The sequence below is a fragment of the Benincasa hispida genome, unplaced genomic scaffold, assembly GCF_009727055.1.
Source record: "Benincasa hispida cultivar B227 unplaced genomic scaffold, ASM972705v1 Contig403, whole genome shotgun sequence".
Taxonomy (NCBI): Eukaryota; Viridiplantae; Streptophyta; class Magnoliopsida; order Cucurbitales; family Cucurbitaceae; genus Benincasa; species Benincasa hispida.
This window is the reverse complement of record NW_024064837.1, coordinates 86,112-112,150: the sequence shown is the minus strand read 5'-3', so window position 1 is coordinate 112,150 and position 26,039 is coordinate 86,112. Positions and strand designations below refer to the sequence as shown.

The 26,039-nt window shown below is 31.4% G+C and overlaps 2 protein-coding genes across 7 annotated transcripts; one reads left to right on the top strand and one right to left on the bottom strand.

Moving 5' to 3' along the window:
* Nucleotides 1–5,871: 5,871 nt before the first annotated feature.
* On the top strand, nt 5,872–17,526 carry LOC120069466 (protein ENHANCED DISEASE RESISTANCE 2). The gene is made up of 22 exons (XM_039021237.1): nt 5,872–6,548; nt 6,765–6,839; nt 7,881–7,934; nt 8,305–8,370; nt 8,810–8,913; nt 9,212–9,279; nt 9,363–9,479; nt 9,615–9,655; nt 9,745–9,845; nt 10,665–10,760; nt 11,846–11,910; nt 11,992–12,063; nt 12,179–12,334; nt 13,147–13,382; nt 13,509–13,548; nt 13,642–13,796; nt 13,904–14,005; nt 14,443–14,487; nt 14,615–14,755; nt 14,893–14,988; nt 15,134–15,235; nt 16,635–17,526. The coding sequence occupies exons 1-22, from the start codon at nt 6,408–6,410 to the stop codon at nt 16,743–16,745; spliced, it is 2,184 nt and encodes a 727-aa protein (XP_038877165.1). The 5' UTR covers nt 5,872–6,407; the 3' UTR covers nt 16,746–17,526.
* A 441-nt stretch (nt 17,527–17,967) lies between these two features.
* On the bottom strand, nt 17,968–23,647 carry LOC120069467 (protein LOW PSII ACCUMULATION 3, chloroplastic). 6 transcript variants are annotated; one of them, XR_005479546.1, is made up of 10 exons: nt 23,439–23,647; nt 23,154–23,336; nt 22,686–22,733; nt 22,547–22,586; nt 22,327–22,427; nt 21,478–21,670; nt 20,982–21,121; nt 19,918–20,042; nt 19,262–19,374; nt 17,968–18,154 (listed from the first exon to the last, which is right to left on the bottom strand). XR_005479546.1 is itself a non-coding variant. In XM_039021238.1 (10 exons), the coding sequence occupies exons 1-9, from the start codon at nt 23,511–23,513 to the stop codon at nt 19,265–19,267; spliced, it is 1,026 nt and encodes a 341-aa protein (XP_038877166.1). In that variant the 5' UTR covers nt 23,514–23,647; the 3' UTR covers nt 17,968–18,154; nt 19,262–19,264. The 6 variants fall into 6 exon arrangements, 4 of the variants coding, with proteins under 4 accessions (XP_038877166.1, XP_038877167.1, XP_038877168.1 ...); XR_005479547.1 differs by having other exon boundaries at nt 19,918–20,035; nt 21,023–21,121; XM_039021238.1 differs by having other exon boundaries at nt 19,262–19,385.
* Between the last annotated feature and the right edge of the window lie 2,392 nt (nt 23,648–26,039).

Below are 26,039 nucleotides of genomic sequence, written 5' to 3'. Positions count from 1 at the left end.
TGAAGAGATTGGAATGTTTTGAAGAGATTGCAACCGATCAATTTTTCTAAAAATTCGAGAGAAGAAGTTGTTCTTCACGTTGGGTTGCAATTGTGAATTAATCTCCAAATTTCCTTAATTCAGGCTTATTTTGAGTCCCACTACTTAATCTAGAGCACCAGGAGGATAGTAGGAAAGATCTTGGGGTGGTCTACAACAAGATTCAGATGAGATTTGCAGCTAGATTCAAGCTTAGAGGAAGTTCTTCAAAGGTATGTCTTGAAACCCATTTATTTCTGCTGAAGCATGTTTTCTTTCCTGCCAAAATTAATGAATTAGAGTGCTTATGAATCCTGGTGATTTCTGCTACGTATTGATACGTTCCAACATCTTATCCATGTAACTAATATTTAAATCATTATTTAAACATTATAAACTCTCCAATTCCATTTAATTTCAATAAATGTTAATTATATCAAATATAATTATATAAACCCGAATTCGAATATGAACTTATTCAAATTCAAAACCTTAATTTCAATTTGAATATTTTCAAATTGAATTCCAATTTGAACAATTCAAATTGATATCATTCCAAATTCACTCAATTTATTAATTCAAGATGTTCATGTTTTACAAGCTAGTAGAGAGACCTTATGGACTTACAGATCATGAGCTCCAATGATTTAAGATTAATTGACTAAAACTCTTTAGACCAGATTAATCAATATTCGTTAACTATTAAGTCACACCACTATAGCTTGATAGTTGCACTCTCCTCACTATAGATTTATTTGTGTCCACTTGATTTAACCATAATTAGTAAGTCGACCCTTCACCGATCGTTCGTGATAACGACTAGGTCAATATGTTGTTTTACCCCCAATATTGCGTCTTATTTCTTAAGTTTCACTGATCCTCTAATGAACAATTGTTTGTGACCGAATCAATAAACTATATTCTCTTGGGCCAATGAGAGGGTGGGGCCCCTTGTTCAAGACCTGGATTCAATACTTAAGAGAACAACCTTTCTTCTATCCCTTAAGTGGGTAGGTGTGAATTCCTTATTGCACCCTATTTTCCCAGCTATCTACATGGTCTTACCCCTGAAATGGGAGGCTTATTGAGCCAGCGCTGTTGAGTCAACTCTCACCTATGCAAATCTAAGAATAATCTCGAATAAACAGGAGTTCATAGTTAGCTCAAGATTAAGATCGAGTTACCTAAGTTATCTAAGCGAAATAGTCAGTCTTAAATAGTAAACAATATTATAAAGTAAGAATGACTTATTTCTTGGTCTGATATTATACAAACTCATTGCATAGGATGCCTTCACTCCTCATGTCAATACATGCATCAGAATCACTCTGTTTGTAGCATCTTTACAACAACTTGTAACAACTACAGAGTGGGTCGCATCCAATAGTATTACCAGAGTAATGTACCCAACCTTATTCATATATATAGATTATTTTGACTATTTACTTGAACCTGATCCACTTTTATGTCTCCATATTCAAGTATTCACATAATAGCTATGGATCTTAGTTTATTGGATTTAGACTTTATAAATGCGATTTATAGATTTAATAACAACTTTATTGAAGTAATGACGAATAACATCTTTATTGATAATCGAATATGTTTAACTTTACAAACTACGAGTTTTAAGACATACAACCCAACGATATTGACCATTGAGCATCGAGTATCGATAAAACAGAAAGCTTGCTTTTTAACTGCACAAAAACTCAATGCGTTTGTTCTTTTTTATGGATTTTGACACGATTCATCCCCGCACCTCACGACACTTTGCTGCTGGTATAAAGTTTGGTTCAATTTTTCAGAAAAAAAGGAGGATATCATTTTGAGAGATCATTTTTTAAGAGAAACTTCGAAAAGGAAAAACCCATTTTGGGGAGGAAGCACGATTTCAATGGAAGCTGGAATTTCTCTCTCTATCAATTAGTCTCTATGTTAATTTTGTTTTCTACCTAGGTTAGATTTTGATTTCTTTTTTATTCGTAATCAATAACTTGTAATTCTTCATGAATTTATCTAAGGATTTACGAAGTAATTCAATCTTATTTCTATTTCAAGAGTTCTTCAAATTATTTTGAGTTTTCTACTTTTCTTTATCATTAGCAATCTGAATTTGAGCATTCTTCAATCTGATTTTAATTCTTGAAGTATGTTGAATGATCTATATCTTGAGCATGTTTAACCTAGATGCTTGGTTTTGTCACATTCACTCGTGATTGAATGTGTTGCTTTTAATGTGTTGGATAGAATGTCTAGCCAAGATCTCCAAGAGGCAATAGTAATTGTGTGTTGAATGACTGACTAACCTAGGACACACTATTTACTAGATTTAGAGAAAATTCAGTTAACTGAGTAAGTTATCTTAACAATTAATCAACGCAATTGAATCATAGAACTTAATGCGCGTGTTTTCTCTTCTATATGACCACTAAGGAACCCAATAGAGGTAGAAGCATGTAAATAGATTAGGGTTAGGTTATCCTACCTTAATCGTTGATTAGGATGTTTTTTGTCTAGGTTATGCTAGTTTTCTGCCTTTGTAGAGACTAGTTTAATCTAGATTAAGTAAGTAGTTGCGTACTTAATCCGATTGTGAATTAAATTTGTAGAATTCAATTATAAGAATTGCAATGAACGTCTAACTTATATTAGAAGCAAGATTGTTCTAAACTTGGTTACAACTTTCCTTTATCTTTTGATTTTTAGCATGTTTCTTGTCTTAATTAAAAACCCCCCGTTTTATAGTTTTCATGGTTAAGCTTGGTTAAAGAAATGATTAAATAACATTTCCCTGTGGATCAACCTCTTACTTCCACTTTAACTACGAGTTAGTTAGGTTGTTGTTCGAGCTTTTTAAATATTGTTTGTTTCGGGTTAGGTAGAACTAACAACACCTACTTAGCTTCGGACACTTTTAAAATTCAACTAATGTGTAAAAGTTCATAGATAGCAGCTTTTAAATTCAAGTTTTCCAAAAACCCGTTACTTTCTTAATGGTTTAAATACATATATTATAACAATATCCTTCCATATTAATATATTGTGTCACATTCATTTTTAAATTTTAATTGATCTAAATTTGTACAATAATTATTTTTTCTTAAATTTTTATCAAATAATTAGATTAAACAAAATTAGTTGAAATTCAAATCATATAAATTTTTTAACAAAACATATTATGATAAATTATAACTTAATTAACAATGTAAAAATAATTTAAATAATAAGCCTAGTTAGGTTCACATAACTAATTTACACTAGTATTAATTTATCAGACATCATAAATAGTTTTTTTTAATTTAAAATTAAAATTTATCAAGCACAATTTTACTTCACATCTGATCATTCTAAAAGCACAATTGACAACAATTATTTTAAAAACTACATCAAGTCTAAATAAAGCAATCTTAGTCAATGATACATGTCTTAACTAATTGAGTTATTATTAAATTGACAAGTCATGTTGTTACAACATACGCTCATATAGTAACATATCTATATAGATCCAAATAAAATTAACAACATAATAATTTTGGGACACCTCGAATTTGGCATACTAAATATTAGATTTCGAATAAGAAATTTTATGATTAAATCAAACCAATTCATAACACCTCCACACATTTAAGAACAACATAATATACTTTTTGTATATAAAAGTATGAAAGTGATCGTACATTTATTATTTTATAAGGACTTCCATTTATCTTAACTTGAGAAGAAAACAAAGATTGTTTGTTTGTTTTTTTAAAATTAAAAAAAAAAAACAAAATATTTTCTTTAAAAAAACACAAAAACAAATGAAGGGTGGTTGGTAAGTTAGAACCATCGATATAATTATCAGTAGCTATACTCAATTATAAAAAATTTAGTTCGATAAATTTTAATTTCAAATAAAAGAATAAGTTATCACGTTTGGTAAATTAATATAATTTAGTTATATAAACCAAAATCCACTGATTATTTCAATTATTTTCACATTAATAGTTAAGTATAATATATTTATTTAAAATTTTAAATTATTTGAATTACAACTAATTTTATTTAATCTAAATTATTTGATAAAAATTTAAGAAAAATAATTGTTATAAAAAATAAATTAATTAGATTTCGAAAATAGATGTGATAAAATATATTGATGTTATNATTTAAATGTCAAGGAGGTAGCAGTTTTTTAGGAAACCTAAATCTAGAAGTTGCATTTATGAGTTTTTATACATTAGTTACAAATAATTTGTTTTACCAAAGTAGGGGTTAAGATTTTTCTGTGATGAATTGCAATCTCAAATGTAGATGTTTTATTTAAAATAAGTTAAAAAGAATTATCATTTGAAAAAAAATCACACCAAATTAACCAAAAAAAATAATATAATTATTTCTAAATAAGTGCGTCATGCTATTATCTTTTTTTCAATATTTATCTCTAATTTATATTTTTTTAAAAATTTATACAAGTGTAAAATACAAAAGTTATAGCAATTTCAAAAGGAAAGTTTGAGAGGGTGCATAAAATTTTATAAGATTTATAATTGTTTGAGATTGACTTTTAAAATAATTACTAGCAAAAGTATTTTTCATAAAAAAAATGAGGGAATGAAGTAAATTGGTGATTGGTAAATTTAAGTTTGAAATATGAAAAAATAGCATATTATTTATAAATAAATGCATCATACTGTATCTTAGGTTCAAAGAATAAAATAAAAATAAAAAATAAATTAAAAACTTTATCTGATTTTAAAATAAACTAATTTTAATATAATGCATATTGATTTGCAATCGTAAAAACTGCCTACTGTTTGAAGTTTATTTTCTTCTAATTTCTTATTATGATTTGCATATTTCTTAAATCCAATCATTGAAACCAAATCCTCAACAAATAGATCTTATTTATTAATTTTTCATAATTACTTTTAAATTTTAACTAATATATAAAAGCTTATAAATATCGACTTTCGAATTCAACTTTCCTAAAAATTTATAACCATTTTAGTTAATATATTATAATAATATCATTTCATATCAATATATTTTGTCTCATCTATTTTTAAAATTTAACCGATTTAAATTTTTATAATAATTTTTTTCTTAAATTTTTATCAAATAATTCAGATTAAATCAAATTAATTAAAATTCAAATCATATAAAATTTTAAATAAAAATATTATAATAAACTTTAAATTATATCACTATGACATGTCATACTTGAAATAAACTCTTTTTTACTCATATAACTAATCTACACAAATTTAATGTTAATTTACTAAACACCGTGATTAAACTTTTATAATTTAAAACTAAAATTTATCAACCACTATTTTTACTTATATTCATGGTTGACCTTACTTAAAATTAGAAGCTACAACAATAGCCTTAAATTGCTATAATTTCAAAACCAACGTTACACGTGCGAGTCACGCGATACACACCGAAGGTAATATATATTTCTGGTCCAAAATGCCCTTTTTAGAGAACTACTAAACTGGCAAATCCTTGAACATTGAAGGATAATATTTTGGTCATTTGTCATTATAGTGGACTTTTCATCACCTTGATCGCTGGACTCCCGAGAAAATCAATTTATTATTATAACTTTTTTTATTATTTTTTCCCCTTTTTATAAAAATAACATAAGTTTTGTTTTTGTCTGACGGTCCCATGGCAAGCGAAATGCACCTTACAAAAGTAAACCCCCTCACCGGTCTCCACCTAGTTTTGAATATATTTGGATTTCGTCACAGCGCCAACTCCCTATTATCATCACCCACTATCTTCGTCACTGCCCAATCACCTCCCTACACGTGTCACTCATCCTCCCACCACCCTCTTCCCTTTTTTTCCACTTACGTGGGATCCCTCGCCCTTCATTTCATCAGAATCTTTACCCGCATTCCCAATCGTCCGATCTCTCTCATCGCCACCACTTCCGAGATGTCGCCGTTTCTCCGATCCCGGTGCTCGGACGCCTCGCCCCACCACCCTACAGTTCCTCTCTAAAGTCAAATTTCTTTTGTTTTTTCCTTTGAATTTCTCTCTTTCTTTTAAGGGAGAATGATTTGATTTGTTGTCTTTACTGGTAGACTCGAATTGCAAAAGTAAATTTGTGAGGAATTTGGAATCGAGGTTGAGAATTTTGAAAGTTATTGTCCTCGTCATGCCGGACGTCTGAATTTGCGTTTTCGATTGTTTGCTTCGGAAATTCTCGGCGTTGCGATGACCGATCAAGTCACTTGAGCTCTCACTGATGTTGTGGAAGCAAGGAAGCAAAGAATGTTTTCTGAGCTTCCGAGTCTGCGAGACCGTGCATACTCTATTTGATTATTTCGGATATTCGTTTTTCTTGACCTGTGGGAGGTATTGATCTGGCGCCAATCAAGTTTGTTAAAGGTATGTCGTCGAAGGTTGTGTATGAAGGTTGGATGGTGCGGTATGGCCGGCGGAAGATCGGCAGGTCCTTCATTCACATGCGGTATTTCGTGCTTGAATCTCGGTTGCTTGCGTATTATAAGAAGAAGCCCCAGGATAATCAAGTAGGTGTTGTGTGATTTAAGTTCAGGTTTTTCATTTTTTGGTGTTGTATTTTGTATTTCGAGTGAAGTTGTAGCATCTTCGTACAAGATATAACTATGCACGGAGGGCTAAATTGCGTCAAATGCATGTGTAATTTCTATCTGCATTCTTACGGTTTTCTTTTTCGATCGAAATGAATTTCTTACGTGCCAGTTTTTTCTGATCTTTCGACTCAGGTTCCAATTAAGACCATGCTAATAGATGGAAACTGTAGAGTGGAGGATCGTGGCTTGAAGACGCACCATGGACATGTCAGTTGTTCTTTCTACTTCTATTTTTCTTTCTTTAGCAATGTGTTGTCTTGTGATTGCGAGGATGAAAGCTATTTATTTGCTTAATCTGAAGCAAACAGTCTATTTAAGACTTCGAATGCAGCCAACTTATCTGTTATACTTCAGTTAATTACTGTTGCAACAAGTAGCTTCTACTGCAAGGAGGATTGCTGCAACCGAGGACTAAATATCTTCGTTGTTTTTGTTTCATATTTTCTTGTGGGAGGAGGTTGGAATTGTTTGTAGTTTGGCCTCCTCGTTACTATTGTATAGTGGATTTGTTCATAACTCAGGATCATGATGATCACTGATCAGAAAGTCCACAGTGCCACCAAAAGAGAGAGTGAAAGAGAGCATCTATGTGATTCATTAACCTTTTGCCACTGGTTGAGGTTCCTGTTCGTGTGTTTTTAACTCTTTTACACATATTTTTCAAATGCATTTTCAATTCTAATTAATTATTTAAGGCAGTGTATGTGGCCTATAATAGTCTCCTTGTTTCTTGGTGAATGAAGCCAAGATATGGTCACCTCTTCTTATTGTCGGTATGGCCCGGCAGTTCAGTTTGATCTTTTGGGCTTGTAGAGTCAGAAAATTCCGGGATATAATAATTTTTCCTTAGAAGTAGATATATAACCACTCTAGTCCATGAGAGTATGTCTCAACTTTTTTTCTTGTTTCTAAATGCTTGTATACTCTCACAGACTTTTTTTTCTTCTTGTTTCTAAATGCTTGTTTTCTTTCTTTCCTTTCTTTTTCATAGTATATTTCATTGTTCGACTAGATGTTCTTGCACATAATTATGCCTTCTGAGTTCCAATTTTCAATTACTAACATTCTTAAGCTTGTTGGCTGAGTTCATGACAAATATGTGTATTTCATATCAGATCATCAACCATTAGGATTGTCATTTCATGCATCTTACTTTTGTATTTCATATAATGTGAATAATTGTGCTAACACTCATTAATTGTGTATTACTTTAATGACCTATTTCAATTCCCATTTCTGATGTTGTAGATGGTTTACGTCCTGTCTGTGTACAACAAGAAAGAGAAGTACCATCGAATCACGGTTTGTCCTACTTCCAATCACTTACTTGATTGATCAAGATTGTATGATTTATGCACATCTTCCTATCTTAACATTGATAATACATATGAATTGATTAAGCTACTGGTTTTCTCGATATTTTATTTTATATGGTCATCAATTTTCTTCAATTATTAATTGACACTTTGTAGATAGGGGATGGGGTGGTATATCATGAATAAATTTTCCATGTTGCACTGTATTTTGGCCTTCCTGTCTTCTATGTTTTTCACAGTTTGTTCTTTACATGATGATGAGGAAATTATGTTGGACTGGACATACTATGGGATGCCCTGATCAATAATAGAAACCCTGATTGGTGCACTTATTTCAGTCAGCATTTGCTTTGCAGATGGCGGCCTTCAATATCCAAGAAGCATTACTCTGGAAGGAGAAAATAGAGCTTGTCATTGATATGGTAGTTCTCAAATTTCCTTATTTGTTTTCCAACATTAACTCCAATTGGAGTGTGAGTACCTTTGTAAGTTCATGGTCATAGTCTTTGGCTTTTTGAATAAAAAATTGATTATTTCCCGTATAAAAAATTATTAATGATGGAGAACGTATTAGTATTGAACAGTTATTCCCCTCATGTTAGAATAATATCCTCCTACATTGTTTTCTATCATGTCTTGGATATTACCTTCAGCCATAACAGTTTGGAGTATGTTGAAAGCCAAACGACACTATCTATTGCTCATTTTATTTTAGTTTTTATAATGGGTTCTGTCTCTTTTGGGCATTGGTTTTCTTCATATCTACCATTTGCCCCTTGATTAAACATGCATGCTTGTTTCTTTGATTACTACATCTCATGAATTGATGAAATTAATCTCCTTTGCATGTGGAAATGTCAGCACCAAGGCTCACAAGTTTCGAATGGGAACAAATTTGTATCTTTTGAATACAAATCTGGGATGGATAATGGGAGGACTGCTTCCTCCTCAGATCACGAAAGTCAGTGAGTACATTTTCCCTTGATTTGTATCTAAATATCCTGTAAAACGACTTACCTGGAGGTGCTGTAATTAGGGTACTTATGTCCGGTACTTACAGCATTCATCCCTTGATTTTGTATCTAAACTTGTACTCTGCTTTTATATTTTCTACTACATTTTTTTACTTAACAAGGATTGGTTGATTATTCTTTTTATAAAATGTTTCTCTCGCCCTTTCAAAACATATTACCAGGTATATGTCTATTTTCTGCTCAATGCACATTTTTGTTAGACATAACTTTATCTCTGTAACATTAACAGGATCAGTGCACAGGAGGATGATGATGATGCTCATCCAAATTTACTGCGAAGGACAACCATTGGAAATGGTTTGTAAATTATGATTTTCCTTCTCACCTTTCTTCTTTCTTGTAACTCATTTTAAAATTTATTACCACATAATGTATGGCAGGACCTCCAGATTCAGTATTTGACTGGACGAGGGAAATAGGATCAGATTTTTCAAATCAAAATGCCAATAGTCAAGCTTTTTCACGGAAGTATTGGCGTCTAGTTCAGTGCCAAAATGGTCAGCTATTTATATTATTTTCTTTATCTTTGTTCAAGCCTGTATAACAAAGGATAGAATAATAGAAGCGTTGCTTGGAGAACTGCATACGTAATTTTGTGTTTGTGGTGGTTTTCTCAATCTGGTTATTTGCAGGACTTCGCATCTTTGAAGAGCTTGTGGAGGTTGACTACCTTGTAAGTTTTTTCTTGTTGTTTACACACATGAATAGGTCTTGTCATCGATAAGTGTAGTGTAAACAATCGCGTATAAATTCTCTTTGTAGCCGAGGAGCTATAGTAGGGCAATGAAAGCTGTTGGTGTAGTGGAGGCTACTTGTGAGGAAATCTTTGAGCTTGTCATGAGCATGGATGGAACACGGTTTGAGTAGGTGTTTCCCTTGTCAATCTGAGACACCTTTAGACTTAGTTTAGTTTATTTTTATTATTACATTTTTTATTGATATTCGTTTAAAATTGATTATAATTGAAATAATTTTGTATCTAACAAAACACTATGCAGAAGAAATGGTATTCAGATTTCAGATGCTAATTACATTTTAGCATGATATGTAATTAGGGCCCATGCAGACAAGATCTTTTAATCACATTTTCACTCGATGCAATAGGAACTAGAGGATTAAATTAGAAATTGCGGAATAGTTATACAAGACAATACTAAAGTAACCCACGTAATTCTAGGGACTTAGATACATCCCTTGAATTAATTCAAGCCCAAACAACTAAAGTGGTTCACTCACTCCTTCTCACTCAATCTATAAACCACCTTTTACTAACGAACACTCTTTCTACATCATGAACATTAGAGATCTATAAACCATCTTTTACTAACAAACTTTTTAGTTAATGATTATTATGCCCTTGATACCCTAATAATATTTTTAAAAATATTATGCTAATAGTATTCCAAACGTATTCCATTATTGTAATATGTGTCAGAAAATTGTAGGTTAGCTTCCTTGAGTACAACCCAGCAATTTTGGGCAAGGAAAATGCCATATTGGACTTCCTTCAGTGCACCATTACTTATTCATGCCTTTGAAACATTAATATCAAGACCCATAAGTAGTTATTTTTTCTGAATAATCATTGCAACATTAGTTGTGATTATATTCCTGAATTGCGATTTCCTGTGGCCTATTTCAAATGTTTGCGTTTCTCTCAGTTTTATTTATGTATTTATTAGGTGGGACTGCAGTTTCCAGTATGGTAGCTTGGTTGAAGAGGTGGATGGACATACGGCAATACTCTACCATAGGCTACAGCTAGACTGGTTTCCAATGTAATGTGCCTTTACAAAAAATGATTTCTGCGTTTCCATATATCAGAAAAAAGCTGCTACCTATTTCTCAATTTTGCGTACAAAATTTCACATGCATAATTACAATCGCATGTTACTTAATCAAGGTGGAATTTTGATAACAGGCACATTTAAATACTCGATAATAACTATTTACAATGTGATTTCTATTTATTTGGGTGCTACTTTATTATTCTTTCTTTTTATCACTATCTACCACCTAAGTGTCTTCTGTTACTTCGTTATTTTCTTGTATGCTTCTCAAATAAGTCTGATGCCTATATGGAACATCTTCAAATACTTTTTGCCAAAGCTGATCAAATGTGTTACATATGGATTAAAATAAGTGTCATATGATGAAAAAGCGAATTTACAAAAATAGATTTTCAATCAAGGAAATATTCGGTATTTTGTAAGGTACCTAGATAAGTATACAAGTATGATATTAGTAAGGGGTATAAGGGTAATTAGATAGGAAGTTAGTTACTGAATATTGCTATAAATAGGAGTGGGAGTGGGAGTGGGAGGAAGGAGTGAATAATTTTGTGGCAATTTCCTAATTGGGAATTTGGGAGAGAATTCTCAACCCTCTAGAATGTGCTGAGGTATATTGTAATTTATTTATTGATATTGCAATATAATTCTATCTTTTAATTGTCTTCTTTGTTCTTTGTGTTCTTGAGTTCTCTTGTTAGGAGGTATCCTAACATATTTCTGGTTATTTTCAATCAATTTTGCTCGCAACATTTCATGTTCATGAAAATTGTTTCAGAGCATTTCTTTTGGTTTTGGATTTTTTAAAACATAAAAGATTATATATATATATCCATGTATTTTCTTTTTAAACCCAAGAACCAATTAGATTAGGGTTTGGATGAACACTGTCAGAGGTGGCCTGCCATCAATTACCATTTCTTAGATTCTAGAATTTTTGGTAATTTCTCTGCATTATATGGCCTTTTCTGTCTTATGAGAGTAACCGTTTTTATTATCATATGTTGGGAGTGGTGCAAAGTTCCCTCTCTTGGTCCTCCTTTTCCTATTGTCAATTTCCCATACTGTTACAGGTTTGTATGGCCCCGTGACCTCTGCTATGTGCGCTATTGGCGTCGAAATGATGATGGAAATTATGGTTAGTGTTTTGATGATCAACTCTCGTTTGTTGTTCCAACTGGTGATAAATTACTTTCCTTTTCCTCTTGGTGTCATGCAGTGGTATTATTTCGCTCAAGGGAGCATGAGAACTGTGGTCCACAACCAGGGTATGTGCGGGCCCATATTGAGAGTGAGTTATCAAACATTTTCATTTAGGACTGAAATTTTGAGGAATAGAGCTATTTGATAATGAATTTATACATGCCATCTCAAGTGCCTCTTTGTATTTCTCCTGATTTTCTTAGGTGGAGGATTCAACATTTCACCTCTGAAACCTCGAAATGGGAGGCCTAGAACTCAGGTGCAGCATCTCATGCAAATTGATCTAAAAGGATGGGGCGTGGGCTATTTGTCATCGTTTCAGCAACATTGTCTCTTGCAAATGCTAAATAGTGTTGCTGGTAGGTTGTTCTTCTAGCTCTTGCCACACACAAGGAATTTGTGAAGTTGCATTATTACAACTTCGATGTTTAGAGTTTGTGCAGCTGTCATGTGCTGAATTGTTTCTCTCTTCTTTTTGAAAGTTTTCTAAGAGAAGGAAAATAGCAGAATTAAAAGGAAGAGGGAAATAAAGGATGAAGAAATGAGATTATGTGCTATGATTTGGTGACGACTTTGGATTTTAATAAAACAGTTGTTCCTTTTTTACTTTATGGTTGGGACTGGGGATAATCGTGCTTTTCTGGCTATAATCTGGTGCATTTGGGGGAAAAAATCAACATAACTTTAAAAACAAGACGGATTACTGAAGTATTTTATACCTAGCTGAAAGTTCATCTTATGTCCTTGTTATGGTGTCTTTTTGTAGCTGGTTTGGTGATAATCTGCTGCTTTGTGTTTTTATACAATTGCCTTTTTCTTGCTGTATGTAATGATTGGGAGGGGTTTTTATCAGGATTTGAGGCCTTTCTTCTAGTAGTGAGCTTGTTTTTTTTTGGATATCCATGTATTCTGTCATTTTTTTTCAATGAAAGACTATTTAATTCTTTTATAAAAAGGACCGTATGTTTCTTTTTGCTCATATATATTGTACTAGAAGGTGATTATTATATAATGCAGTGGGGTTTGCAAATTCTAATTTCCATCATGTTCGTAAAGCTTCTTGGCATTATCATAGCAAATTTATGTGAAATTGTAGTGCTAATTAATGCTGTATTTCTTTATGGAGATCATGAAGTTATTGCTTTTTCTATTGTTTTCCTTCCTATGATAGGGCTGCGCGAATGGTTTGCACAAACAGATGAAAGAACTGCTCCTCCAAGAATACCAGTTATGGTAAATATGGCTTCAGCTACAGTTTCATCACAGAAGAGCCTGAAAGTCCAGGGGTCCAGCGTTCATGCTAGCTCTTCTATTGACCAAATGAATGCTGCAAATAGAAATTCTGTGATGTTGGATGAATACTCTGATGAAGATGAAGAATATCAAATACCTGAGTGTGAACAAGAGGTACAAGTTGCTGTGATTTTCATCATCGCTTTCTTTTTCTAATATTTAAATAATAATAACTGTTTTCTTTTATTATTGTAATTATAAGCACATTTTCCACCGTATAACAACTGTTTAAAATTTTAGGTGTACCCAAATGAGCAGGAGAACGATATCAAGAGAGCAGGTAAATTTTTATATACTCTAGTATTCTTATGATATTTGGGATAAATAGTTGCTTAGTAGTGCTGATTTTGTGTAATATGTTTGATGATATAAGCCTTGGAAGAAGAATCAATAGATCGAATTGATTTATCCAGTTTCTCGGGAAATATAAGGTATGATGATCGTGATGGTTCTCGAGACTGTTGGAGAATTTCTGATGGGAACAATTTCAGAGTTCGTAGTAAGACCTTTTGTTTCGATAAGACTAAGGTAATTTATACTTTTTCTGTTGTTTACGGATATTCTTCTGAATCTGTTTCCATTTCCTAACAGACTTCAGAGAACACTTATGTCTGTGCTTAATGTTGTGTTTAAAGATTCCAGCTGGGAAGCATTTAATGGATCTGGTTGCTGTAGATTGGCTGAAGGACACAAAAAGAATGGACCACGTTGCTAGGCGTCAAGGCTGTGCAGCTCAAGTAAGTTCTTAGTTGTAATTGAGTAGTTGAGAGTCAAGTCATGTGAGTTTTGTTTGTTGGAAGCTACAAGTTTGTCAATGGTCCTTTGTAAACCTACCAAACTATATAAATCTATCTTTTAGGCGATAACACTAATTTTTACAGCTCACAAATTAAAAAAAGGGCCATGTCAACTCAAGCTTCAACCTATTTATTTGAACCATCCAAGCGCATAGTATTCCAATTCAATCTCTAGGTTATATTATACAAACCATGGTTTTCCCGTCTTCTATGCGCTGCCCTCTCCATGATTATACAGTAAGCCAAGGGAACTAGATACACCATCATCACTCGACCTTTTCGTATTTTCAGTTAAATGGACATGAAAGTTCTTCATTACTTCTATTTTTGTTTAATGTTTGTTGGGTTCAACTTTCCATGCATGTTTATTTCTTTAGGTCGCTTCAGAAAAAGGTCTTTTCTCTATCGTCATGAATGTGCAAGTAAGTTCTCTGTTTCATTTGAATTCAAAGAAAGGATCCTTTCAGGAAAAAAAATTGAATTATAAAAGGAAACTGCATTTACTGTACTCTGAGTTCTGATGGTCGCGAGATAATGCTATTTGTTCAGGTACCTGGTTCGACACACTACAGCATGATATTTTATTTTGTGACGAAGGAACTCATTCCTGGATCTCTTTTGCAACGTTTTGTTGATGGCGATGATGAATTTCGCAACAGTAGGTTAAAACTCATTCCATCAGTTCCCAAGGTAATATATCTCCAGATTCTAGTCGATCTTCATTAAAGAATGCTTAGGTCCAAAATTTTCATAATTTTCCCCAATGTTGTATTTGAATGTTTTATAATGGATTCTCTTAATTAAAAAAAATATGAAATGTGATGCAGGGTTCATGGATTGTTCGTCAAAGTGTTGGAAGTAATCCATGCTTATTGGGAAAAGCAGTCGATTGCAACTATATTCGAGGGCCCAAATATTTAGAAGTACAAAACCCATGACTCTTCAACTTTCCATTGGTTTTGGCTAAGAACAAGAACAGATTCATCAATTTATTCAATCAATAGAGAAGATTCTCGTGTTCGATCTCACAAGCATTGTGATATTTATAAGTGATCTTTGTTTGTGCAGGTCGACGTTGATATCGGCTCTTCAACAGTTGCTAATGGAGTTTTGGGTCTCGTCATTGGTGTAATTACGACATTGGTGGTTGACATGGCTTTCCTTATACAGGTTTGTCTTCAATCTTTGTAAAGGTTCTAGTCTTGTTGATGAAGAAGCAATGTCGTTTCTTTTGCATGATAAGTTGAAAGTTTTCTAAAGTACGTTTGGTTATTGCTTAGAATGATCTTTTGTTAAAACGGGTCTTTTGTTAACGTTCTTCTTCGTCTTCTTCTTCTATTTTTTATTTTTTATTTTTATTTTTTTATTAAAAAATAAAACCAAACATGTGTTTGATTGTTAAAAATGTCTATTACTGATTTTTTTTTATCTGCCGTGCAATGATTTGAAAATAAATATTTTTTGGATTAAAATACAATTTTGGTCCTTTTATTATGGAATTTATTCATTTTTAATCCATGTATTTTTAAATATCTAATTTTAATCCTTGCATTTTCTATAAATATAAATTTAGTCCCTCAAAGTTAATTTTTATGGAAATTGATTAAACAATCATAATAATTTTCTTGCAAAGAAACACAATATGTGAATATGATTTGAAAATTTAAGATTTATTGAAAGTATAATGATTAAAATTGGACATTAAAAAGTATAGGGTCCAAAAATCAAAATATGTCATTATATTCATATTTATAAAATTTTAGTGTGAGATAAAATTTTTGAGAGGGAGATGTTTATGGAGATAGAGAGATCTGTTAGATCGGAAAATGAGTCAGAGAAGGGGGGACCACAAATTTTGAGGAGATGTTTATCGTCACACAGAGAAACATAGGAGGGAGATACTATAGAGAAACCAATTTTAGGGAGAAAAGTTAAAAATGAAATGTGATAGAGAGAGATAAAGTTGGATTTTGGGGGAAAAAAATTGGCCCATACTTTTGGAGAATATTTTAATGTAATTTCAAAATGATTAAAATCAACTTGATTTTACACTTTTAAACACGATTTGTATACCGTCCAAATTAATTTTGAAGGTTTAATGGCATGTTTGGAGATCATTCTTAAATGTTTTTAAAATCATTAGAGAAATGTTTTTAATCATTTAAAATCAGTTTTAATAACATAAAACATGTGTAAGATTAAATATTAAATTGATTTTGAGTGATTAAGTATGTGTTTTAAAAGTACTAAAAATGTGTTTCATAGTGATGTTGAAGATGATGAGTAATTTTAATCATTTAAAGATCACTTCTAAACATATACTAAATCTGTATTTTGAAGCAATTTTCTATCATTTCATCATCATTCTCAATTATGGTTTTAAAATTTACCCACGAGTTTTCTTGCCAAATGACCCTAGGTCATTCCTTCTAGAGTTTTTAAATGGTCATGTCTCTCAACTTGACTACAAAACAACCGCATCCTAGCTCATATCTATTAGAAATAAATAAATATATAAAATATTATATATTGTAATTACTAAAAACATTTATTTGTTTTCGAAATGCAGGCAAATACAACAGAAGAATTACCAGAGCGATTACTTGGAGCAGTGCGAGTGTCTCACATTCAGCTCTCCTCTGCCGTACCCGCTAACTTGGACCCTTATCCATCTGATTGAATTTACGCCCTATTATTTTTCTTCTTCCTTCTTTCTTCTTCACACTCATTTCTCCACCCTATTGCTTTCTTCTCTGCCCCCACAACCTCCACTTATAGGCGTTGTTTCATATATATATATTTTTTCATATATGTTAAAAAAAAAGTGGCAAATAGAAAAAAAATAGCTAGTGGCTGCTCTATCTTCTATTACCTTTCTAGATAAGGATGGGCGTTTTACTTTTTAGGAACTAGAGTCAGTTTGGTTCGTTACACACAAAGGGAGAGAAGCTAGCAAGAAGAATGCAGGGGAAAAAAAACCTATTGGTGTGAATTTACAGTGAGCGAATAGCATTTTTCTTTCCTTTTTTTTACCCCTTAATATTGAAGATGGTCATATTTATGCTTATTCTGTCCCTGAAAAGGGACAATTATTCAGTTCGGGTGAAGGAAAGAAGAGGGGGTTACAATTATTAATACTGGTGAAAGTGAGAGAAGTTTGAGCTGAATGAAGAGGTGAAAAAAAAAAAAAAAAGCTTGACGTTCGGTGTATCAGGTGGTGTTTTTTCATTGCCCTCGAAGCTCTAGTATTGCCTGTAAGAACTTTTATCTACTTTCTTTCTTTTCTTTTTCTTTTTCTCTCTCTCTCTCTCTCTCTCTCTCTCTCTCTCTCTCTCTCTCTTTTTTTGGCTGCATTTCATGGAGGGAAATTGGATTTTTAGCAATATGGAACAAATAATCTTGGAACATTTCGTGGATTTGTAATTATGTTTTATAGTATATGAAGTTTAATTTGATTTTCATTCTAATGTTTACATTTTGATCGAATTTGAATGAATAAGAGATTAGTCGTAAAGTACGGATCAAAATAATAGGCCTTTAGATAATGTCTAACAAGTGCTTGGACTTCCAATTTTATGTTTGGTAGGGCTTTTGATGTATTCTAATTTCAAGGCCAATGAATCAGTTAACTTTAAATTCTTTAATATGTTAGGGGTTGATTAAACAGTAAATTAACTTTACGGGATTTATTGAACACTTATAAGGTTTGGAGATCTATTGCAATTAGGTATGAATTTGAAAGTGTAGAAACCTATTGAACATTTTTTTTTTATGTTTAAGGTTCTATTAGATAAATTCAGAAGTTCAGTAACTAAGCTTGTTTTTAACCTATCTTTTTTATTGGTCTTTTGGAAAATAGGTAGTGGAAAACACATCGAAGGCAGGTGAATTTGGTCTTGAAGTCGGTGAAAAAAAGGGTTTTAAACTATGTCTATTATTAGCCATTTCTTCAATTTTATGGACGCCAAATATTTGATGGGAATATACAGATTGTGTTGATGTAGCATTTACCAGAAAATACTTTGATGCTAAGGAACAAAGGATCCTCTCTTCCCATGACAATGGACGGTAATATAGACTAATAAAAACCTACAAAATAAAAAAATAAAATAAAATAAAAAAAGAATAGTAATAAATTGCTGATGCAATTAATTCAAATATATATATTAGAATGAGCATAGATCAACTGTAATTGTCATATACTAATACTCTAATTTTGAGAGTATTAGAAGTTTCCATTTTAATTAGGTGCAATTAAGGTCAAGTTGATGATTGTAAATTGAAACTTTTGTGCTTGTTTAACTTTTTCTTGCTTTCTATTTTTAAAGATCGTACGACATTTTACATGTCTGCTAAATGCCCATATTAGACTGTTTTAGGAAATCACAGGAAATGGTGAAAACTAAAAACACGTGTAGTTTTTGTTTTTGCAATTTATCTTAAGATTTTGATAGTGTTAATAGTAATAAACCAGAGAAATAATAAGTTTTAGGTTTAAATCCTATTTTGGTCCTTAAACTTTGAATCTTGTTCTATTTTGGTAACTCTAAAAAATGACCATTTTAGTCCCTGAATTTTTAAAAAGTGATTATTTTGGTTCTTACTATTAAGATTTTATTAACTCTTTGATGAAATTGCGTCTACCATGTTGAGCAAAATAAAGGTGAAGTAAAATGCTAATAACTAACGCGACAAAGTCAAACTCTTGAACGCAAAATGTTTTTTGAATTCTATAGAAAATTGCTTTATCATCTAATTCAAAATTCAAACCCAATATTTTTTAGCGTGATTGACTTATTTGGAAGTCTGATCATAAAAAATTATAAGATATTTCATTATTTTATTTAAAAGCTAACAAATTTTTAATAGCAGGGACCAACGTAAGCACTTTTTAAAAATTTAGAGATTAGAATAGGCGTTTTTAAAAGTTTCGAGATCAAAATAGAACAAACTAGTATAATTGAGTTTAAACGTAAGTTTTACAAGCTTAATTAATTTCTAAAAATAGGGAACAAAAAAGAAAAGTTAATGGAATGTGGATAAGATTTTGTGAATAGGAGTTGATTAGTGGAGTAGTTTAAACCTAAGTTTTACAAGCTTAATTAATTTCTAAAAATAGAGAACAAAAAAGAAAAGTTAATAGAATGTGGATAAGATTTTGTGAAGTAGGAGTTGATTAGTGGAGTAGTTACGTACCCCTTAAGATGAAGGAAGAATGTTTAAAGCAACTTCCTTGAGAGAAGGCATGTCTTCTTGCTGATGCACGCAGACGAATTTGTTCCTCACTTTCCTAAGTACTTTCCAAGGACCTGGGTAACACCTAGGTTAACGTAACAAACCAGAAAAGAGAAATGAACGTCGATTTGAAAATTAAGTTTATAAATATTATTTTAATCCATACAAATGTCTATATTTTGTTATTCATTTTCTAATCAAATTTTAAAAAAATTCAGCCAAATTTTAAAATTAGAAAAAATAGTTTATTAAGCGGGAAAAGCAAAACTAAGGTCCCAATTAGTAAGGTTTTTTATTTTTAGTTTTTGAAAATTAAGCTTATAAATATTTAGTCCACCTCTAAATTTCTTGTTTTTTATCTACATTTTACCAATATTTTCAAAAATCAAGTGAAATTTTGAAAAACAAAAAAAGTAGATTTTAGAAACTTATTTTATTTTTCGGCTTGGACTAAAAATTCAATTTTTTCACTTTAAAAAAGATGCAAATTACAGTAAGAAATTTAGGAGAAAAAATGAACTTCATTTTCAAAAAGAAAAATAAAAAAGGTTTTAATAAAGTCGTATTATTATGGAAGAATCATGGGAATGGCAGGATTTAAAAGTGAAATGTGAAACCTGAAAAGAACTCCTCCTTTCTGCCCCTTGAAGTTGTGAATGTAATATACAGTCTCCATCTTGGGGAAGAGAGTCTTCATCAGTGCCGCCAGCTTTGGGTAGAAAAATGGCGGATAGTCTTTCACCTATTAAGGTGCACATTCATATAATAAAGACAATGATAATATAATAAAAAATAATAGTTTAAATAGTCTTGTCGATCATGACAAAGCTATTGTTACTTCAACCTAATGTCCGATCTTTCCTTTTTGTGCTGTTATTCTAAAAAAACAAAAATAAATGAATAAATAAATAAATACAAATGTTGAAGTAAGATGAAAATATTCATCATATAACAATTACAGTACGGTGAAAAACCTAATTTTTCATTAAAAATAAGTATTTTTTTTTCCATGTAATGAGTTAAATCTTTATAAATTATAAATGCATTTGGTTCTAAAATACTAGTAATATATATATTTTATGTTAGGACTAAATCCTTATAAATTAAGACAATACATCGACTAAATTTGTTACAAATTAAAGTTAAAGATGCTAAATCGTTACGGACTAAAATTACTTTAAAAAACGTTGAAAGACCAAAAGTATTTTTAATAAATGGAAAATGAAATGATTCATTTATATGTGAGAACATATTGACGTTGCAAATACTATAGAAATTTAATCATATAAACTTTTAAAAGTGATGCGGGCTGTACCCTACTTTTACTTTGTTAGTTTTTTACTCCCAAGAAGGTAGTTACCTAAATGTAAATGTAATATAAATAATTATAATATTTGACAATGACTTAAATTCATAAAACCATACTAATTAGTAATTAGTAAAAGATAATATTCATGGTTCCAAGTGTCTACACTATTAGTCCCTTAATTTTCGGTCTAATTAGTCGTGCAAATTTTAGAAAATTGCTATTAAAGAACTAGACACAAAAATGAAAGTTTCAAAGTTAATAAACTAATTAAACACAAAATAATTTTAAGATCTCTTAAACGCTAGCCTACAGCTGCATTTTAACCTATTTTTAGTTAGAAATTTTTTACCGTATCAAATGGGGATCCCATACCCTCTCTTCGTTGAATAATAAAAATGTTGATAAAAGGATACAGCCGGATCTAATGCGGTCGAGCTCTCCGTTAAATATTATGAGTTTCCGTGTAGTGTTTTGGACAGCTTCCTTGTAAAGCTCTTCAACCACAAGCATTTCTGTAATGTAATGGAAAAATAAATTTGTAATCTAAGCTCAGTTAATTATTCAGACTCCATTTGATAACAATTTTTTTAAAAAAAATTATGCCTATGATCATTATTTTTACCTCCAAATTTCTCATTTGTTATCTACTTTTCATTCAGGGTTAATCAAGCCAAAATTTGAGAACTAAAAAAAAAGTTGTTTTCAAAAAGTTGTTTTTATTTTTTGAATTTGGTTAAGAATTACTTGAAAAATTGCAAATCATTGTAAAAAATGTAGATGAAACAAATCAAATGGTTATAAAATGGGACCTTAATTTTGAGTTATTTAGATAAAAGATGGAAAAGAAACAAAGGAAGGCTTCACTAACCATTGACATTGAAATATGGATATGCAACAAGAAAAAGCTCATCTTCTGGTTTCACACGGTCAGCCATTTTCACTTTCTCAACAAAACCAAAATCCTCAAAAAATGATGGTTTTGTGAGGTAGTCCAACTTGAATGAGACTCCTTCAAATGCTGTGTTTCTTGCGAATTTAACTTCGTTGGCCTCTGGAAAGAACTAAATATGTTTCCCTTACTACAACTAACAGTCTAGAATGTGAAAAGAGCTTTTATATGGTCAGAAAAGAGAAAAAAGGAACATCAGACAGCAAGCATATTACAATTAAAAAAGAAAAACATGATTGTTAACACAAAAAGGGTGCCAGTTATACTACATTTCCTCGTTCAAATGTCCTAACATGAGGATATATCAGAGGGAAAACATGTGATTAATCGTGAAGAAAACTAAGAAGATTCTGCTAAATATAGTATGACCACAAGAGAAATTTTTTGTACTGATATCAAAAGGAAAAAAAGGATAAGTAATTCAACAAGACCGTCATAAGGTTGCATCATAATAACAGTTGGATGTAGATTTAAAATTTTGTTTGCCTCCTAATAACCACGGAATATAAATTTTAAAAACTTCTCTCATACACATGGCATAAAAATGCTGGCCACATTGTGGTAGCTTCGCTGAATAATTTCTCGAAAAAAAGTGATAAATCGTGGTAGGTATTATGGTCTTTATATAGAGAAATTTTAGAAAGAAATATATAAAAGACTGAAGAAGATTTCACCTCCCTCCCATTGATAAATTCTACAGCATAAATAAAGGCAAGCATTTTATTTTAATTTGTAAGAAAATAGAAGGATAATGCAGTAGGACATTACTACTCTGGTCCGAGTGGCTTTCAGTGGATCTATGAAGCAGTCACAAAATTGTCGAATCAATTGCATACTCTCAGTCATTTCATTTCCTCCTTCGCCATCACCTGATTGATACATAAGGTTATACGGTCTGTAACAGGCAGAACAAGTTACTAGAGAGGCCTGGGAACAATTTGAGATGATAACGCAATTGAAATGCAACAAATCAAGAAGAGGAAAGAACCTGGAACTGATTCAAGTCCAGCAGTTGGAAATTCAATTTCCTAAACCAGAATTATTTGGATCAGAAATTTCACACTATTTTATCAATCTATAAATGCTTCTCCCGATTCAACTAAAATCAAAATATACTCAAAACTAACCATCAACTGTTTGTTATCTCTTAAAGCCGCTTCAGTTGCTTTTTTCGCCTGTAGTTGTTTTTAAGACGAGATCCGAAAATAATAGTTACATCTCAAAGCTAAATGTAATGCGAAAAACAACAAAAAATGAAAACATGAAATGAAAAGCTCAGCGAAGTTCATTGAAGTAGCATACACAGCCGTGAAGTGATCGTAGAAATGACTACAAGAAGTAAAAAAGAAGCAAAAGAGACTCCAAAGACGAGATCCGAAAATTATACTGACATCTCAAAGCTAAATGCAATGTGAAAAACAAACACAAAAAAAATGAAATGAAAAGCTAAGAGAAGTTAATTGAAGTAGCTAACTGCTAAAATGACACAAAAAACATACACAGCAGAGAAGTTAAGAGAAGTTATCGTAGAAAAATGGTTACTAGAAGTAAAAAGAAAGAAACAAAAGAGATTGCAAAAGTGATTGAAACCATACCTGATTGAGAAGATCAGAATAATCGCGAGGAAATGGAACGTCCAAATCAGTTGAGGCATTGCTACTTTGACGATTACTCGAATTCGCCGAAACTCTGAGATTTCGGCGCGCCTTAAATTCGAACAATGAACTGAAAAGGAAACTCCGATGAGTTTTCCGGTGCGAAATCCTGAAACAAGCAAGCTAGAGATAGAAACAGAGAAAGAAAAGCTTAGAAAAAAGGATTTAGAAGTAAAGATTGAACAGAACGCCATGGAAAAAGAGAAAGGAAGTTGGCGAAATTACATTAGGAGAAGGAAGTGGAAGAATTGCAGTGGGAATGGCAGAAGAAGAAGCAAAATTCGCGTTGGAGAAATGCATTTTTGCTGAATCGGAACGAAGTATGAAGAATTTCGAAGTGAAAATGAAAAAGCAAAAGACAGAGAGAGAGAGAGAGAGAGAGAGAATATTGATAATTGATATTCTTTCCTCCAAACGAGAGGCCTGAATGGAATGGAATCAAACAAAACTTCCATTTCAGTTACATTTATAGTTAAATTGTAAATTTGTGAGAATTTAAAGTTTAATGTTATGGTTTTAAAAGTTAAGAATTTATTTATTTATTTATTTTGAAATGTAAGTTAGAATTTATTTTTATGGTTTGGTAAGATGTCATGAATAGTTGCTTCTTAAAAATTTTATAGATAATTTTTAGAGTTTATGAAATCGTAGAAATTAAATTCTAAATTTTTTCGAATTAGAGGGATCAAATTTACAATTTAACCTATATTTAGGTAAATAGATCTTCTTTAAAAATAGATAAATATATCTTTTGGTTTAGGGTATTTAAATATTTTTTCAATATTTTATTTAGTAGAACATTCTTCAGGGAGACAATCGACTTTTTGACTCAAAAAAGTGAGCGAATGTCGATCACTACCGAGTTTAACCTACTTTTGTGTCAAATTGTAAATTGGATATAAAATCTCAAATGCATTGTTTTTTTCCCCCTTTTGTGGCGTAATAATTTGATTCTAAAATAATTATATCTATGTATGAATCAATTCACACGCATTGATCCATTGGTTCTACCACCATAAATCTAAGATATTTGTAATAGATAGTAAAATAAGAGGAAAAAATCTAAAGATATATATTATATCCTGCATTATTTTGTCTCGTTGTACACCTTCTTCCCTTTCTTTTTATTTTTTATTTTCTTTATTTTCTTTGGTTTTTGCTTCTTTAGTTTTTTTTCTTTCATTTCTCCGATTTTTTAATCTTCCCTTTATTTTATTTATTTCTTTTCTTTTCTTTTCTTTCTCTGGCTTTTGCTTCCGGTTTTTGCTTCTTCCCTTTCTTTTTTCTTTTTCTTTTTAATTTTTTTCCTTTCCTTCATATTTCCTTTCTTTTCTTTTTCTTTTAGATTTTCTTTCCTTCCTGTGCTTTTGCTTCTTCCTTTATTTTTTATTTTTTATTTTCTTTTATTTTCTCCGATTTTTGCTTCTTGCCTTTCTTCTTCTTCTTCTTCTTCTTCTTCTTCTTCTTCTTCTTCTTCTTCTTCTTCTTCTTCTTCTTCTTCTTCTTCTTCTTCTTCTTCTAAAGTATTCAATTCATAAGTGACTTAAATTTGATTATTATAACGAAACATTAAATATAAATAGCAAATGAAAACGGATTTGAAAGAAGCTACTTTTTTTGTCCACAAATTTGCACTATTTTTAAAAACATTTTTTAAAAGTTTGAAATAAAAAACTAGAATAGTTATTACTTAAAAATTGAGAAATGTGAACGATATCAAATAGGTCAATAGTTTATATATATATATATAGGACTTTAAGAGTATGGTGTCTATTAGAAATAAGCTTGAAAAAATGGCATAGATGACCCAAAATGAAGGCACAAATTGAAATATTTGTGTATTCATGTACCGTAATATTTGTGTATTATTAATAATGAGTATTAGTGATATTAGTAATAGAACTTAGATAGATATCGGTCATATTCATGTATTAGTGATATCGAATTTAGGTAAATATCAACAGTAGAAGTCTACTAGTGATAAAAATCCATTATTGATAATCATGATAAAAGTTTCTTAATAATAGCCACTGATAGTTTTGAGTGTTAATCTTTCAAAATTGATAGTCACTAATGAAAGTCTATTAGTGATAACCACTAATATTTTCTATCATTGATAGCTTAAATTTTGATAATTTTTTTCACAGTTAATATCCACTTAGTGAATTTAATTAATAAAGTTAAATCTCGAACTAAAGTGTCGTACCTTGCCCCGAGTCTGTCTCCTGAGCCCGAGGGGAGGCGTGAAGGACTGCAGATATCACCCTTTTGTGATACCTACTCCTATCTGAACCTCTTTACACTCATAAATCTTTAAGCCAAAAATGTAAACAACAGCTGTTTGATTAAGCTCATTTTATTACAAACAGTACAACGTTTATACAACTCTCTGGCTTAACTACAAAGTTTACATCAACAACTCTAAAACCCGGAAGTGTGATTGTGGCTATGGCGGACCTCGACCTTAGCAGCACCCTGGAACTCCTCACCTTTCGCTACTTGGGAAGAAAGACATGAAAGAAAAGAATGAGCTTCAAGAAGCTCAGTGATTGGTAAGCAACTTCTAGAGTCTATTTCAATTCATAATAAAATAAGCATATCATAACTACGAGGTTAACATTCAAACCTCAGCCTTGAACGAGTCTGTTCTCAATTCTATCTACACGCATGGTAGATAGTTAAACCGATACTACTCATAATGAGTTTCTCAAACTCTACCTACACACACACTAGACAGTTAAACTAATACTAACGTTTACTCGCTTGCGTTCCCCATGTTTTCTATGTGCACATAGCTCCCCGCTTATAGGCTCAGAAGCTAGGCAT

What these genes read in the sequence shown, in the direction of transcription:
- LOC120069466 (XM_039021237.1), top strand. Translation starts at nt 6,408, where the DNA reads ATGTCGTCGAAGGTTGTGTATGAAGGTTGGATGGTGCGGTATGGCCGG. An exon ending in AGAAGTACCATCGAATCACG is followed by an intron (nt 7,935 to 8,304) that starts GTTTGTCCTACT and finishes TTTGCTTTGCAG; the next exon opens with ATGGCGGCCTTCAATATCCA. An exon ending in GTCAAGGCTGTGCAGCTCAA is followed by an intron (nt 14,006 to 14,442) that starts GTAAGTTCTTAG and finishes TTATTTCTTTAG; the next exon opens with GTCGCTTCAGAAAAAGGTCT.
- LOC120069467 (XM_039021238.1), bottom strand. Translation starts at nt 23,513, where the DNA reads ATGCATTTCTCCAACGCGAATTTTGCTTCTTCTTCTGCCATTCCCACT. An exon ending in TCCATATTTCAATGTCAATG is followed by an intron (nt 21,122 to 21,477) that starts GTTAGTGAAGCC and finishes ATTACATTACAG; the next exon opens with AAATGCTTGTGGTTGAAGAG. An exon ending in TATTATTCAACGAAGAGAGG is followed by an intron (nt 20,043 to 20,981) that starts GTATGGGATCCC and finishes GCACCTTAATAG; the next exon opens with GTGAAAGACTATCCGCCATT.